We start from the raw sequence: 17,354 nt of genomic DNA on the forward strand, positions 1-17,354 counted from the left end.
CTCCTCCTTCTCATATCCTCCTCATATCATCAAGTCCGTCTTTTCTATCGTCATCTCCCATTCTCCTTTGTCGAGTCTTCATTATTTTATTCTCTCTATTCTGAACCCAATTTTACTACATATCTCTTTCCTTTTCTCATCTATAAGTTTCATCTTCCTTTTTTCACTCATGGGAACTTAACTTGGAGCGCCCATATCCTCCTCATGTCATCAAATCCGTCTTTTCTATCGTCATCTCCCATTCTCCTTTGTCGAGTCTCTTCATTGTTTTATTCTCTCCATTCTGAACCCAATTTTACTACATATCTCTTTCCTTTTCTCTCTGTGATCATCCAATCCATTTATTTTCTCTTGTCCTCATCCTTGTCATCCTCCTCCTTTTTATTCTAGTGCAGTCTTCCATTACCATATTGTCCCTCTGGCTCTCTTTCCATTCTCTACTTCAATCTGGCTTCCTTTCCTATCATTGCTATTTCATCTGTTTGGCTCCATTTCTTCTCTTGATATCACTCAACAATTTCCTTTTTCTACCATACCGTCCCTTTCCCTTCATTTCCATTCCACCTTCCTTTCCCCTCTTTGCCATTTCATCTGTTTGACTCCCTATCCTTTCTTTACATCCCTCGACATATCTAATTTTACTACAATCTTGCACTAACATATCATCCCTTTCCCTTCATTCCCATTCCTTATTTCACCGCACCTTCCTTCCCCCTCATTGCCTCTCCTGTCTTGGGTCAGCATTGCCCTTCACCAGCCTTCCTCAGTGTCCCTTAGGCTCCTACTTGGTGACCAGCATCCCAGCACTTCACATCACAAGTAATTTCCCATGGGCTGCATCCACAACTTTGCAATGACCAGGAGGTGTGTGTGTGTGTGTGTGTGTGTGTGTGTGTGTGTGTGTGTGTGTGTGTGTGTGTGTGTGTGTGTGTGTGTGTGTGTGTGTGAGTTTGCTGGTCAGTTTTGCTCAGCCACAGTCTTCCGCTCAAGATAGAAAATTGAATGCAGTTGCCCGATATTTCCAGACTGCTAACATTTGCACTTGTCTTGAGCGATCTTAGAACAGAAGAAAAAAAAAGTGGATACAGTCGAGAGAGTGATTTCCATTCCGCGTGAACGTATGCATTCTGTGTGTGTGTACGTAACTGTTTCCGCAAAGCATTTTTATCGCTAGTTGAAGAGTCTGTTCAGAATTTCCCTCGATGTTCCTTGTCAACTCACACTCCTGGCCAATTTTTAACTCCCTGATCCTCCATTATAAAAGTGTTTGATGGTGTAGTATGTGAGTTTTTTGATACATTTAAATATATCTCGGTGTCTCATTTTTGCATCTCGGTACTTGCGAATGTCGTAGGTGACGTAGTGAGTGCACCGTTTGTGTGTTGAGTATAGGTAATGTGTATTTTGTCATGGTTGATCTCTTATGGACTGCACTTGTGTTGGTTTTGCCGTATCAGTGTCTAAGTGGTTGACTCACACCTTTCTAATAATCACCACATTTTCCATTTTTACAGGTACCAAGAGTGTGAGGAGTTTGGTTCTTTCTGAGTCTGTTTCTTTATGAGAGTTGTTTGTATAAGTGTCTACATTTCTTTCATATGGTAACTTGTTTCAATATATTGGAATTGACGATTGATAAGTTTCCAGCTCATATTTGGAATTTGCTTCTTAAAATGTATGTTCTAAATGAGGGCTGCCTACTGTCTGTAATTTCTTCATATTTGGAAAGTATTTCAGTATTTTCATAAAGCAGCCAACCCTTTGGAATCCACAATGAAAATGATTCCAGATTTCCCATAAACGTGAGGTATATGTTTATTTTACGAGTTGAAAAAAGAATGACTTTCACAACTTCCTCATGTACGGGAAAACACCTTACTATCCCTGATGCATCCCAACCTTCGGAATCCACAACAGAAAAGTTCCCAGCACCAGCTAATGAAGGATGATCACACTCGTATATCTTAAGATGGAAAGACCAGTTGTAGGAATAACCAGAACAGGCAGCAGGTCCGACCCCATTCCCCCCCATACTATAAGAGCTGCTTATGACGGGAAGAGATGTTTTGGCCAAATGGTTGTTCTTCCGAGAGGTTCATGTATTTTTCATTCATCAGTGTGTACGTATTTGCATTTTCCCCCTTCCCTCCCACACTATAAAAGCTGCTTACGACGGGAAGAGACGCTTTGGCCAGATGGTTGTTTTTCCGAGAGGTTCATGTGTTTTTCATTCGTCAATGTATACGTATTTGCATTTTTATTCCCTAGGTGTAGCGGCTCATAGCTTTTCCCTTAGCGTCAGTAGGTGGGTGTAGAGACGCTGGGTGCCCTAGCGAGGCAGAGTCCAGGCAGGAAGTTGACGGCTGCAATAGTAGAGTGTGTATATACGTAGCTTCCTAGCGGGTCTTAGCTGTAGTAACTGTAACTTAGGACTCAGAAACTGCCAGTGTATTTTGTTATCACTAGAATAACTAACCATAGAAAGATATAATTCAGTAATCCTTGCATTAAATATGAGATAACTTACTGATAACTTCATACTGGAAATAAATACATATCTAGCTATCAGTTCAAAGATGTCAGTGATGAATTATATAACCTCCTCTTTTAAAGTCCGGCTCCAGTGTCAACGAAAGAGGTTGTTATCGTCTTGATCTGGCTACACCGTTATCACCCCTTGCAGGCCCATCACGTCATACTTCCAAGTGGCCGAGCAGGAGAGGGACTACATCTGCTCCCTGCCCAAGGACAACGGCATGCACCAGTGTGACGACCTTCCACACTCTCGCATCAACGGTGAGGCTCGTGTGAACTCAGTGTGTCGGGCTTCCTCCATTCCCCTGATTTTTATTTTATTTATTTATTTATTTTTTTTTTTATTTAATTTTTTTTTTTATGTGTACACCTATAGCGCCGGTAGGCTTTTCTTGAGGGGCGTAGATGGTAGTTGGCTCCAGCCCGTCATGGCGCAGGCAAGTGTTTATAGTGGCGCCATCTTCTCTTGCGAACACAGACGTCCCTCGCTGTACAGTTGGGTGACGTTCCTTATAAGTTAATTGTGATGTGATTGTCCGTGTACTGATATTATTACTATGTTGGTTTTCATCTTCATATATCACAGGCTCAGGGAACGAGGATAGAGTTAATGGCTCCCGAAAACTGATCTCTCTTTTGGCCGCTCGTAACTTTTGTCTCTGTAGGAATAGCGATTAGCGGGCTTTTTTTTAGCACCTATTTTTGTTGCCCTTGAGCAGTTTCTTTAGCTGTAAAAAAATCAAAAATAAAAATGTGTGTTCTATAAGTTTGAAATTAGATGCAGATATCACCTTGAGCCACACTGAGGTCATGTGCAGCTGTGTCTAGTCTTGCTGAAATATTAAAAATGCTTTCAGTTATAGATATCAGTGTTTTAATTATTTGCTCGACAGTATTGGCATATCTAGCACATATCATATTTACAAAACCTCAAACTTTAATTTTTTTCTGATCATTGTTTCCCTTCTTTACCCCTCCCATATCTTCTTTCTCCTGACCAACCTATTTTTGACCTTTCTTCTGACCTTCCTTTTTTGACCTTCTTTCTTATGACCTACCTTATTTTTTACCTTTCTTCTGACCTTCCTATTTTTTACTTTCTTCTGATCTACCTATTTTTGACCTTTCTTCTGACCAACCTATTTTTGACCTTTCTTCTAACCCACCTATTTTTGACCTTTCTTCTGACCAACCTATTTTTGACCTTTCTTCTGACCTACCTTATTTTTGACCTTCCTTCTTTCTTCTGAACTTCCTTCTTTCTTCTTTTTCTGACCACTGTTTTCCTTCTTTCCCTCTCCCATACCTTCTTTTTTCTGACCTTCCTTCTTTCTTCCTTTTCCTGACCACTGTTTCCCTTCTTTCCCCCCCATATTTTCTTCCTTCTGACCACTGTTTCCTTCCTTTCAACCCCCCCCCCTCCCCCATACCTCCTTTCCCCCCTCCCATCCCCAGGCAAGACATGTAACGACTCTGCCCCGATGTACGTCCCAAATGACTTGTCCAACGACTCATGCATCAACTGGAACCAATACTACACAGACTGCCGGCCAGGGGACAAGAACCCGTTTCAGGGAGCGATATCCTTTGACAACATTGGTTTAGCCTGGGTTGCCATATTCCTGGTAAGTGAGACATTACAATCGTCACTCAAGTAGTACGGTTTCCAATAGTTCGGTTTTGGTTTTATGTGGATTTTCTAAGAAGATTTTTTGGGATTTTTAAATTTCCCAATGCGCAGGAAATTTTAAAATCCTAAATGATCTATGACAATCCGTTTAAAACCAAAACCGAACTATTGGGAACCGTACTATTTGAGGGACAACTGTAATTATATGTCCGTAAGTGTCTTTATTCAAATATCTCATTGCTTTAGTGTGAAGTGCCTCTAGTATGGGAGCGGCGAGTAGCGGGCTTTTTTTTTTCTACCCTTTTTGTTGCCCTTGAGCCGTATCCTTTGATGTAAAAAAAAAAATAATAAAAAGTGACCTGTACCCAATGTGACCTTGTTTTTGCAGGTGATAAGCTTAGAAGGGTGGACAGATATCATGTACTATGTCCAGGATGCCCACTCCTTCTGGGACTGGATATACTTTGTCCTGCTTATTGTGGTAAGTTGAAGAGGTAGACTCCTTAACCCAGTAGCCGCGGGGATCATGTTTCTTAATGGTCCCTCTAAGTGAGAAAAATTGAGACAAAATCATCACTCACGCAAACCATTTCATGATATATATCAATGCATTTGTGATCAGTTTATGCATCATCTATTTTGGGGGGTTTATATCATGGCAAAAATTTGGCCCGTCGCTGGTACATGATAAAGCCACAAATCTGGCCCGGGTTAACAACAAAGACAACAAGTAATCCAAATAAAAGATGTTAAAGGTTCATCTAAAATGCCTCATTATACTGCATTTTATTTCATTAACCAAAGGAATCAAGTATTTATGGATAGTTGCACCATGCATGAAGAATTATAAAAGTGTTAATCAATTTTCCCTCCCCAAGATTGGCTCCTTCTTCATGATCAACCTGTGCCTGGTCGTCATCGCCACTCAGTTCTCCGAGACAAAAAAGCGAGAGATGGAACGCATGAAGATGGAGCGCGCCCGATTCCAGTCCACGAGCACCCTGGCGTCTGGCTCCACCGCCGAGCCTAATTCCTGCTACGCGGAGATCATCAAATACATTGCTCACTTGTGGCGGAGAGGGAAGCGCAAGGCCTATGTTTACTACCGCCAGTTTAAGAGAAGAAACCACTCGGACCACCCCAGACAGCTGAGCCTCAAGAAGCAGCGCCGCCGCCGCCAGTACGAGGCTGCCCAGAGTGCCCTCATCAGCCGGGAGAGTGCAGGGGCAGTAGGCGTCCCCAGCACCATCGTGTCCTTACCCCCTTCAGGACCAGGAGGCTTGGGGCATGGGGGTCCCCTCACTATCATGAACAACATTGCCCCACCGTCACCACAACTGTTGTCTCCCCTGGAAGTTCGTGAAGTCCAGGAAGAAACGCGGACCACCAGCGCCCCGTGCCCCAGCCCCGAGTACTCTGACGGGGACCAGCAGCCATCACCACACCGGCCCGTCATCCTCAAGATCTCCAGCGGGGACGGCAGTGAGCTGGTGCCACCCTCACCCAGCACTCAGGGCTTCTGTACACCCCGGCAGCGGCGACGCAGCTCGGTCATGTTCAGCGACGTGGTGTTGCTGCACGGCCACCAGGGCGAGACAGCCACCAAGAATGTGTGTCACAGCGAGAAAACAACACAGACAGATGATGAGCCTCTGGACCCAGCCTACTTCCGGGAGCCTCTGCCGCCCTCCCCCCACACCCCTGCACCTCCCATGTTGATGCCTGCCTCCCTCCTCTCACCACCTGTCCACCCCTTCAAGAAGACAAAGTCCTCGCTGCACCCTGTCTCCCGCACGTCCTCCTACAACGGCTCCACAGGCAAGGGTTCCCTGACCTGTGGAGAGCTGCTGGCCCTCAGTGGTGCCCTGTCCGCCGCCCTGCCCACACACCTTGGCATAGACTCCCGCTCCGTCCACACCCTCTACTCCTCCCTGGCCAAGGGTGTGAAGCACTTCTCTGCCCCGACTCTCTTCTTCTCGGGGGACCAGGCGCCGGCGGGGTTCATGGGCTACTACTCGCCCTCAGACTCCTGCGACTCAGGGTCAGACTGGAGCGACGACGAGCGGAAGGACCAGGAGCAGCACCCCCCCAGGGGCTTCACTAAGCTGTGCTCCTTCATCCAGACCTACACCAAGAAGCTGGTGGAGCATCGCTACTTCCAGCGCGGCATCCTGGTGGCCATCCTCATCAACACTCTCAGCATGGGGGTGGAGTACCACAACCAGGTCAGTCTATTTTTAAAGAGTGTGAGTGCTTTCTTAACCGAGGGAAGGTAGGCATGGATGTGGCTGCCTGTGTTTAGAAAGGGATCATTTTTCTGACCCTTTCACACAAATATGAAACATTTATAAGGATTCAAGTCATGTATTCATCTTTCTGTATTTCCAGTACCTTTTCCCCTATTTCGTTTTGTTTTTGTGACAATGTTGGGGATATTTCAGTCGAACAAAACTGGCTGTTATCAAATTGATATCATTGGTTCCATAAATTCAAGGTATTTTTTTTTCTACAATCACAAGTTCGTATTTATATTATGTCATTCTGTAACTTACTTTTGTGTTTCATTTTCTCACACCAGCCGGAAACGCTCACCATCATCGTGGAGACCAGCAACTACATCTTCTCAGCAGTGTTTGCGGTGGAGATGCTCCTCAAGATCATGGCCGAGGGACCCTTCGGCTACATCAGCAACGGCTACAATGTTTTCGACGGCATCATTGTCATCCTCAGGTATGTACCAACAGTGTGTCTTAATCATTGCATGGTGTACACATCATTGGGGAAGTTTGCCAGCTATGCGCCTCTAAAATTAGTACTCACATCATGAAAATAAAACTACTTCTTTGTAAAATTAAGCTCTCGGTTTTTGGGAGTTACAACTCAAAGGTACATTATAAGGAAATCCTCAAAAAGAAATGCACTAAATGGTGGGTCTTCTGTAGTAAGATAAATCAGACTATTGCCTTGGTCCCTCACTGTCCATGGTGGTCTCCTACAGTGTGGTGGAGATGTACGAGAGTTACTCCAGCTCTACCTTGATGGTGGACCAGCAGGCGGGTCAGAGCTCTGGCCTGTCAGTGCTGCGGACCTTCCGTCTGCTGCGCATCCTCAAGCTGGTGCGCTTCATGCCTCAGCTGCGGCGCCAACTCTTCGTCATGCTGCGCACCATGGACAACGTTGCCATATTCTTTTCTCTCCTCATTCTCTTTATATTCATCTTCAGGTAAGTGTCTCAAGTTTTCATAGCCTTTACTTCTTTCCTTCCTCTCCAATTCTCTCAAACGTCAAAATTCTTTACCCATACTCCCCGTTGCCAGATTCTCGTACTCAGAGCATAATTCTTGCCGGTTTCTGACGCCTAACTATTGCCAAGAAACATCAGGATCTAGCTCTTTTAACGATAACTATAAATGAGTTTCGTTATTGGAGCCCGGAAGACAGTTTTGGGTAGGAAGTCGGGAAACATAAGCGGCTGAGTGCGACAGTCTGGCAACATTGCCCATACCGTTCACCACCAAACTGCCGTATTCAGTTGCCAACCATTGCCTGCCTTGGCCTTTGAGTTGTAAAGAAGAAATTTACTCTATCAGTTGCAATACTTTATCTGAAAAGAGAATTGATCCAGAATTTTGAGGTTTGGTTAATGCTGATTTGAATGAGAAATAGAATGCATTGATGTTGATGATGAATATGCCAATGTGTATGTGTGTGTGTGTGTGTATGTGTGTGCGAGAAAGAAAGTACGTCTGTCCAGTTTTCTTTGCGTGATTTCTTCCTTTGTTCAGCTGTTTTCTTGCTTCTTAATTCTCTAACCTCCCAACCCTGCTTGATGCGGGAGATGGGGTGACAGTGATGCTGGATAACAACGTTGATAACAGGGTAGATAACAAGGATCACAGTACTCCAGTTAACCCGGTAGCTGCGGGGATCGTGTTTCTTAAAGGCCCCTCCCTCTAAGCGAGAAAAATGAGAAAAATCATCACTCACGCAAACCATTTCATAATATATATCAATGCATTTGTGATCAGTTTATGTATCATCTATTTTTGGGGTTTATATCATGGCACAAATTTGGCCCGTCACTGCTACACGGTAAGGCCACAAATTTGGCCCGTCGCTGGTACATGGTAAGGCCACAAATTTGGCCCGTCGCTGGCACACGGTAAAGCCACAAATTTGGCCTATCGCTGCTACCGGGTTAATATAGTTACCAGTGTGTTAAAAGTACAGTTCAGAATCTGCCTTTAAGAATCACATATCATTTCAGTTCACATTCCTTGAGCTTTCTTTAATAACAAGCTATAGAATTAAGTTTGTCCGGAGCCTTTTTTCTCTGAGTGCAAGTTAGATTTATCCTGCAACACCTTTTCAAACATTAATACTCAGAAGCTATGATTACCAAGGTGTGCAGTTTCAGGTTCATTATTATCATTATTATTCTTTTTATGCAACATTTAACTGCTTTTGCATTTTCAGGTGCCTTCCTTTGCTTACTCGTTTGTTTCTTATCATTATTTTTTTCCAAGCTTGACTTTATGAATGAAGAGTGAAACAACTTGCTAAAGACACCATAGTGAACTTTTGTGACCTGCTAGTCGTAGTCTAACTCACAGCACCAAACAGTCATTTCAATTAGCCACCATCCAGTCCAGTCCAATTAGTCCCATCCAGCCCCCCAATCAGTCCCATTAGCGCCCTGTCATGGTAGTGCAGTGAGCCGCTTGACCCGCCACATGACTCACGAGGACTGTGGAGGTGCCCATTGTTTTGCTCCCTCTGTCTGGTGACCCTTCACAGTGGCCCCCTCACTTCCCTGTGACCTGTGCTGACCACTTAGCTCACACGACACTTCCCCCGTTAACGCCGGTACATGTGAGGCCTTTCCGGGAACTCTCTCCATACACTGTGGCTGAAACTTGTGAGATTGTGATAAAGTTCAGAGACGCAGATCATTGCCTGGTTCTAGATGGGTGTCATTAGATGGGGAACTGCTACAAATATAGGTGGGTCACTATCTTCATACACATCACCTTTTTTTCAAGTGCTAAAGTTTTTCATGTCAATTTACTTACATGTCTAATTATGGGTAAAAGGCTGAAGCACACGTTTGATGATGATGATGAGGTTTCAGGCCCCGGTCTGCCGCCACATTGCCCCCCGACACACACCTGAGCCCCCTCTAGAACCAGTCCTGATGCTGAAACTTAAAGATTCAGATGAAATATAAATCATTCAAGTAGAGTATGACACACAGGCAACTTTCAGCCACAGAAGGAACAACAACACCAATGAGTGGCAGACGTTTTCTGGAAGGCTCCTCATGTGTGCCGCCCTCCGTCCCCCCACTCAGTGACCTCAGTGACTTCAGTGTTTTAGTTAGACACTTGTTTAATATAAAGAGTTTTTTTCAGCTTCATAAACCTCCTAGGCTACCCATATTTTTAACCTAGGTTTGCTGCCATGCTGGTGAACATTGTTTTTAATACATGGTGCAGAATACCTATACCTTTGCATAACCAAGTGTAGTGTGGGACTTCCTTGTCATAGAGGCAATGCAGAGCTTTTTTTATCATTTGAGTGAGTAGTGTTACCAATATTTTTTTCTGTGTGAAAGTTCTGTACAGTGCACAGTTCAACATTTTTTTCATTATTGTTAAATACTTAATTGTTGTGGAATTGTTTTTTTACATTTTACATAAGTATTCCTGTGTATGTACATGACAGTGAAAGGTTTCATGAAATGAGGAAGAAAAAAAAGAATGAGGAAAAGAAAGGAAATGGAATGAGGAACAGCAAGAAGAGGGTGATTCAAGGAATGAGAATTGTGAAACAACAAATCTGGGTGATTGTGGTGTGCCTGATTGAGTGGACACAAAGAATGCAAAGGAAATAACTCTACCTACTTAATAGGCTACATAGAGACAAGTGCTCCTCGCGGAACAAACTCACTGTCTTGGTCAACTTTAAGGCTGCTGCTGGCACTGAGAGGGCTGGCTGTGGCGGTGGGCTGTGTGTTTGCCTTCATGGCTGCCACCACCAACACCAACAGTTTTCTCCTTATGAATTTTGTAAGAGCTATACTGTGGAGAATTGTAGGTTCTTGGTATCAGAGACCTTTGAACATGGTAAAGAAATGCTGGAAGGGCAGCCCAGGGACTGGCCACATCTTTCCTTGAGCAGCTGTGATCCCAGACCCTCCAAGTGGGCAGCTCCCAACGCTGGTATACAAATACTGGACGCTGATCCACTCATTGACTAAACTCAACCCTCATTGACAAGGTCATAGTAGATGTGGCAAGGTTGAGGGATTGAAAGGCAGCTTGTGTTTCTAACATCAGTGCAGAGCTGTTCCAAGCTGGATGTTTTTGGTAATAAATGTTTTTGCAGAATCTTAGCTGGAATGACTTTGTGTCAAATCAACAACTACTCCATGAGACACTAACTCCAGCTATATCCACATGTGGCACGCTCACTGGATTGTTTCTGTAAGAGATAATTCTGAGTGGGGAACACCCACAGCTCAAGGATAGAGCAAATCATGGATCCTGATGGGAGAGTCTTCGTATGAGAAATGTGCCTTTTTTTTTTTTTTTTTTTTTGATTTTTTAATGCTGCCTGTAGTACTGGCAGGCTGTCTTGAGGGGCCTCTTTGATGACCCAGCCTGTTAGTGGTGCAGGAAAATTTTATTTGTAGTGGTTGCCATGATATATGACTCATGCTTGGCCCATGCTGCCCCCCGGTGCTCCTCTTGACCTAAGTCATTGAAGTTCGGGTTGACTGAAAATCTGGGCAGCGTGTGGATAGTAATCTTCCGCCACTTGGCGATGACTTGAGAAATCAGTGTGTCTTGGTGGGACTCAAACCTAGGTCCATGGGCTCACCACGCCCTCACGCTGACCACTCGGCCACCGCCTCCCCTGCGTGGAGACTTGCTCTGAAAACCCCCTGGAATTCCCTGGAAGGGCGGGTGAGGCAACACTCTTCCTACATGTGCCCCCATTCATTGATACGTGCGTGCATGTGTTGGCCTTGTTCTTTTACAGCTCTCCATTAAGCCACCGAAAGGAATGGGCACTTCGTAGTGACAACATGTACGTGACAGACATCACATACATGCACATCATATGTGTGGATGTGGGTGTGGGTGGGTGTGTGCATGTATGTATGAGTGTGTGTGTGACCACCATTTCCATAGAAAATATTTCCAGAGTTCTGTTTGAAGTTTCACATTTAAGGATCTTGAAAATGAAGTGATGTGTGTATTTCCTCAGAGTGTTCTTAGTACACAGAAAGGTTACATTGTGTTCCACGTGTTGGTGCCTCAGGACTCCCGGGCCTGTGTGTGTGAAGGGACTGAAGGAGATCTCCTCTTGTGGAATCACAGAAATATTGCCTTGCCAGATTCTATTGTCATGATTCATTGTTATTTTTCTTTCTTTTCAGATTTATTATATATGTTTATTTTTATTATCAATTGAGTTATTTAATAACTCACTTAAATCTACAGTAAACATCGACTTAACCTCTCAAATCTAAATAATCTTTGTTAAAACTAACTAGAAGCAGCAGTAGGGACTCTTTGGGCAGGATCAGCTCAGCAAGGCAGCTAGGACACCTTTGATTCCTTCTGTCCTGTGAATGACCATCATTTATCTTTTCTCTGATCTTTGGTGGAATCCCTCATGAAACCTCATCCTGGAATCTATCTAGGAAGCCTTATTCTTTTGAAGTCATACCCTGGCACCCCTTCTCTGGCATGTTCAATCTAACAGCACATGTATAAGCTGATGACATACAGTAAAGTGTCACATACTATTGAGAACTGGTGCAATGGAGATTAGCCAAGACAGTTCTTTTAGCACAGGGACTAAGAATGTGTTGCAGCCATTGATTGATGCTCGTGAAAAAGTTATCTTTTAGTAATGGAAATAATCCAGTCATTCTGAACTGCACTTGTCAGAATCTATATATATTAGCTTACTTTTGCTATTAAGGGTGTGCGTTCATGGTAAAGGTAAAAAGAGGAGCTAGGATAATAGTGGAAGAGTTGTGTGGGATTGCTATTGGGAGATGGATGGCAATGAGAGATCTTAGTGTGATGTGTTATGACAATATTTATAGAGCAAGGTTATGATTTTTGCCTCTAGTCTCTTGAGGATAGTTGCCGGCGAGCTAGCATTACCAGCTCCCATTTTTTTTCTCATTAATTCATCAGCGGCCACACAAAACGATATTCCTCATCACTCATAGCGAGCAAACAAACACCTTGAGCCTCTCTGACCAAACTTACTTGAGTCAGTTAAAAAATATTTGAGATAACTCCCTCAGATGAAGACGTTAAGGATTAGGTGTTAAAACTTCATTATGGTTTGACAATTATTTCTTTTAAACCCAAGAAACACAGTAAACCCCTTTAATAGAGATTTTGTCCGTTATTCCTGGCATATTTTCATTATTCTGAATCGTGGGTTTAGGGTACCACCTTCTCTGAGCAAGGACACCCTCTACTTAATGCATCACTCAGCATGGAACTCTGGCAATAATAGTTCATCAGTAGTTTGTTGATTATTGATTCACATGTGTGGTTACCAAGACAGCACCATACATATTCCACGGCTTTCTCACCAGACCGAGTCCATTTGCAACACTCTGTAACTTTGTGTATCTTTGAAGTCATTTCGGGAATACCAAGAATTTCACACGAGGATTGGGGTTATAGATTTATGGTTGCCTTGTATTCATTTTAAGAGACAGTGAAATAGTGAAGCTTTGTATTGCCTCATTAAAATTAAAGAGGAACACAAACATAGGTGAGGAGTTACAGCAAGCAAGCTTAGGCATCAGTGCTTCTCGTGATCTTTAGAGACAGACAAGAAAACAAAGCAGAATCGAGTGAAGCATTTCCATATTGATAGTGACTGGTTGTGAAGGATTACATTTCACTCTTGATGAGAAACACACATGACAACAAAAAGCTTATAAAAAGATTGAAGTGAAAGCTTAGTTGAAGTTTGTTTCCCAGATGCTTTGAGGGAAAGAGTCACGAGAAGTCTTTAAATTAATGAAGTAGTGTTTTCTCTTTCTTTCAGGGTGTTTTATATACTCAGTTGAAGCTTTTCCTCCTCCTCTTACCTCTTGTATATTCTCCACCGCCACGGCAGACGCACACACCATGTAGGTTTAGTGGTTCTCTTCCTCCTCCTCCTTTGCCTGGCTCCCCAACCTTGCTCACAGTCTCACAAGGACAGTGTGGAAATTTCAGATGAGTTTCTTCTGTTCTAGGTTCTGAACTAGTGTATGTTTCTGTATGTGAGCCTGATTTCATTATTTCTTTTCCTCATGGGTCACTCTCACCGTTGCCAGATTGTCGTACTCAGAGCCGCGTATTTACCAGTTTCTGCCCCGTAACTGTTACCAAGAAGCACCAGTGATTAACCATTTAAATGATAACTATATATGAAGGCAGTTATTTGGGTGATGTAAGCAGTTTTTGGGTCGGAAATCGGCGAACATAAGAGGCAGAGTGCGACAATCTGGCAATGTTGGTCACTCTATGCAAATGTGCTTGTACAGTACTCAGTGAACTCTCTCATTGTGAAGATCTTTGAAGCAGAAGCAGAACTCTCTCATTGTGAAGATCTTTGAAGCTCAGAAGCAGAACTCTCTCATTATGAAGATCTTTTAAGTGAAATTCTAAACCCTTTCATTATGAAGATCATCAAGTGAGAATCAAGTCTTATTATTAGTTAAGAACTTTTGAGGCAGAATCTTTTAAGGATTTTTTAAGTGAGAATAAAAACTCATTACAGAGATTTATAAGCAAAATCTAAACTGTTCTAAAGGATAGATGCCTTAATATAAATAACAGTATTCTTAGTCTAAATTGATATAATCTTCTAGGTTGTACATGATTTAGAGGCCAGTCATTTCTTTTATTGAGCCAAATAATACCAAATACCAACAGTTGTATTTCAATGGCCTTGCCCACTCAGCTGGCCCTGCCCACCTACCTGGCCCTCCCTCCCCTCATGCTGCTCAGCGCCAGAGTTGTATGGCTTATTTATTTATATTGTTGTGCTGTTGATCTTTAACAGGACCAGTATAATTAAAAATCCATAAGACATGGAAAGACAAGAGCTCTATATAGAAAGTAACTGAAATCAATTAAACTGACGTATATTCTATTCAAACATTTCTTTTTGCCCAAGACACTAAGCTGATCAAGATCGGAGAGTGAGACAATTCACTGTTTGTTTCCTTTTCTCTCTTTATACATGTTTGCTAATTTTCCTTCAATTTGACTGGGAGAGGGATTCACTTATTTTCTCTTTTTCCATTCTTAGAAACTCCAGTTTATTGTTTAAGTCAAGCTGAGTTGTGGTTCACTCATTTTTCCTCTCTTTCTAGTATACTGGGCATGAATCTTTTCGGTTGCAAATTCTGCAAACAGAATGAGGACAATTCAACCTCTTGTGACCGCAAGAACTTTGACAGTCTGTTATGGGCCAGCATAACCGTGTTCCAGGTACTGCCTTTGTGTGAGAGTGTGGTGCGGTTGTGGTGTACGTCTGTCCCCGAGGAGGGGGTGTGTTGGTGTGTGTGAAGGACAGTGTCTCTGCATGCTGTCACTCTGTAGCCAGCAGGCCGTCTGGCCACCTACTAACAGAGACATGTCGTGGTGGCTGCCCACTGTTGACCACGGCAACATTTGTCCTTCAGACTGCTTCATACTGTTTACTTTCACTTAATTGGCAGAACAATGAAAAGATTGCTACTTTTATGACTCCTATAAGAGATAAAAAATTCAAACGCACCTCAAATCTGTATTATATTTGAATCCATTTGTCACTCACCTTCATCCGCTGCCATACACAAAGAAACTGAACTCAAAAGTAGTCCATTTATTCTTTAAATGATTACAGTACATTTAACTTCTAAATTTTCACCACATCTACAGTAAAAGTTATGAATGTTTATATGTTAGAGGCACTAGGTATGCCAATAATATTCACTGCAACTAATGTCCTGTAAGTCTATAAGCACACCAGTAAAAATAGATGCTGATGGTTTTGCTACATCATAACAAACTGTGAGGTGGTCAACAGCGGGCAGTGCATCAGTGCATCATAGCTTTTGGGTTTCAATGAGAACATCTTGGTAGACGCTGAGTGAAAGGATGTAGAGGGTTGGTCCCCATAAAAATCTCCAGATCAAGGTAATGACGACTTCCTTGTTAGCCTGACTTGGACTCGGCAAGTATTTTCGCGAACACCAACACCACACCGCGGTCTTCAGGTGTGTACTGTATCACCACTACCTGGACGCCTGGCTTGAGCATCACTCTCTCTGCACTTGGTCACCTGTCTGGGGATGCCCGCACGATTACCTTGCTTTAGAGTCTTGGTGGCTTGCGTATGTTGGTGCAGTGCCTCTCAGACAGCTGCCAGTAGTTGCATCCCTCTGCTGCTCTTATTTGCTAACCTTTTTCCTGTAGGCATCAAAGAAAGAGGAAAAGTAGCAAGCAACTTGATCATTCTGCTTTATGAAGACTTTACTGAATAGGTTTCTTATCTCCTACAGTTAGCAAATAAAATGCTTGAAAAGCTTTAATAAATTTAAAAATACACTTAATGTGGCCAAAGAGCATGACTTATATTCTATATCCAGGATAATATTGCACAGCAATACCATAATATTGAAAACAAGAAAGATAACCAAATACTTTATAATGTACTGAGCATGCATTAACCAAAGACACACTTAAACACTTCAGTTCTCATGTAGGATGCATTTTGCTTGATATTAAAGAAATCACAGTTTTGTTTTGTCTATGACAATTAATAATTTTCAGTTATTTATCACTTAGCATGAAGTACTATGAGAAACTTGAAAATGTCAGTAAAACGGGACTTAGTTTCAAAGTATATATTTGTGTTGTTTACACCAAACATCAGTCAGGAAAGCAGGAAAACGAAACATGTATCATTGATGCCTTTGTGGTGGCGGGCCAAGACGGAGGCAGCCATTGTGTGAGGGGATGACGGCTGCTGGACAATGATGGCAGCGGGCAATAGATCAATCTCAGTATTGTGTCATCACCAGTAGACCAGCCTTGGAGCTCATGCTGATGCCTTCCACTTTCACTGCCATCACCACCTGGTGCTGTGCTCCCTCGCTGGTGCCTCTGCAGTGACCAGTGTCTGTGTCCTGCCAGGCCCAGTGAAGGAGGCAGGCTTGGGAGTGAGGATGGTAACATGTCACTCATGAAAATGATGCAGCCTAAACATCTAACAGGCAGCTGTACAGTTCTAGTTTCATTATGTTTTCCTATCAGTGGTGGAGCTACAGGTGTGGTCAGGTCAGGACAAGTTAAAACTGTGACGAAGAAATCAGTAACTAACAACAAAGCACTTGAAGGCAGCACTCATTCACCCAACAGGTTGCTGCGGCAGCCTGTGTCAGGCGTAAGCTTCAACAATGAGAATAGTTACTTTATTTTGTTTTCTCAAGACTAAAGAAACAACAAAAGATTCATGCATAAAGCTATGTAGAATGCACTCAGCTACGGTGTAGTTCACAGAGGAAAGCTCTTTGTTTTTTTTATTGTTATTTATATGATCAAGAATCAAAAGTAACATGTACACCTTCAAGGTTAAGGTATACATTACACACACACACACACACACACATCAATGAAGAGAGTGCACAACTTTAAGGAAAAGTTGGACAAATACAGATATGGAGACGGGACCACACGAGCGTAATCCCAGGCCCTGTAAAACTACAACTTGGTAAATACAACTAGGTAAATACACACACACACACACACACACACACACGCTCTCTATATCAAGAGGTTGCTGACATAATTTTTAAGTTTTCTCTTTAAGAAACAAAACACAGAACTGTGGGGAAACAAACAGCTGTGGAGCCTTGCACCACATGTCAGTATGGAAACATGTTACTGTTGATATAAAGAACACTTAAATGAATGAAATATAAAAGATTAATTTATTTTTTCATTGTAAACTTTTCATAGTAAAATTCAGTAGTATACCTGAACCAATCAAATAAAGAAGACATCAATATTGATGCATATTGTGCATGAGTTAATTCATCTTTTAATGAGTATATTCACAAGGAAAGAAGCATGAAGGACAGGGAAGACACTTAGTATTTCACTCCAAT

The 17,354-nt window shown here is 42.7% G+C and overlaps 1 protein-coding gene across 15 annotated transcripts in view; it reads left to right on the forward strand.

The window, feature by feature from the left end:
* The window catches only part of LOC126999808 (voltage-dependent T-type calcium channel subunit alpha-1G-like), an 86,812-nt gene that overhangs the window by 23,249 nt on the left and 46,209 nt on the right, over positions 1-17,354 (forward strand). For 12 of the 15 annotated variants that reach the window (XR_007753611.1, XR_007753612.1, XM_050862788.1 and 9 more), the window contains 6 exons: positions 2,684-2,796; positions 3,991-4,160; positions 4,554-4,646; positions 5,044-6,390; positions 6,744-6,895; positions 7,164-7,388. Coding sequence is in view for 13 of the 15 variants with exons in the window: in XM_050862788.1 (XP_050718745.1) it covers positions 2,684-2,796; positions 3,991-4,160; positions 4,554-4,646; positions 5,044-6,390; positions 6,744-6,895; positions 7,164-7,388 (2,100 nt within the window). In the remaining 2 variants the exon portion in view is untranslated. Of the gene's footprint in view, positions 1-2,683; positions 2,797-3,990; positions 4,161-4,553; positions 4,647-5,043; positions 6,391-6,743; positions 6,896-7,163; positions 7,389-14,573; positions 14,692-17,354 lie in introns of all 15 variants that reach the window. The other 3 variants (XM_050862791.1, XM_050862796.1, XM_050862801.1) reach the window with 1 other exon arrangement.

The sequence above is a fragment of the Eriocheir sinensis genome, chromosome 17 (assembly GCF_024679095.1).
Source record: "Eriocheir sinensis breed Jianghai 21 chromosome 17, ASM2467909v1, whole genome shotgun sequence".
Lineage (NCBI taxonomy): Eukaryota > Metazoa > Arthropoda > Malacostraca > Decapoda > Varunidae > Eriocheir > Eriocheir sinensis.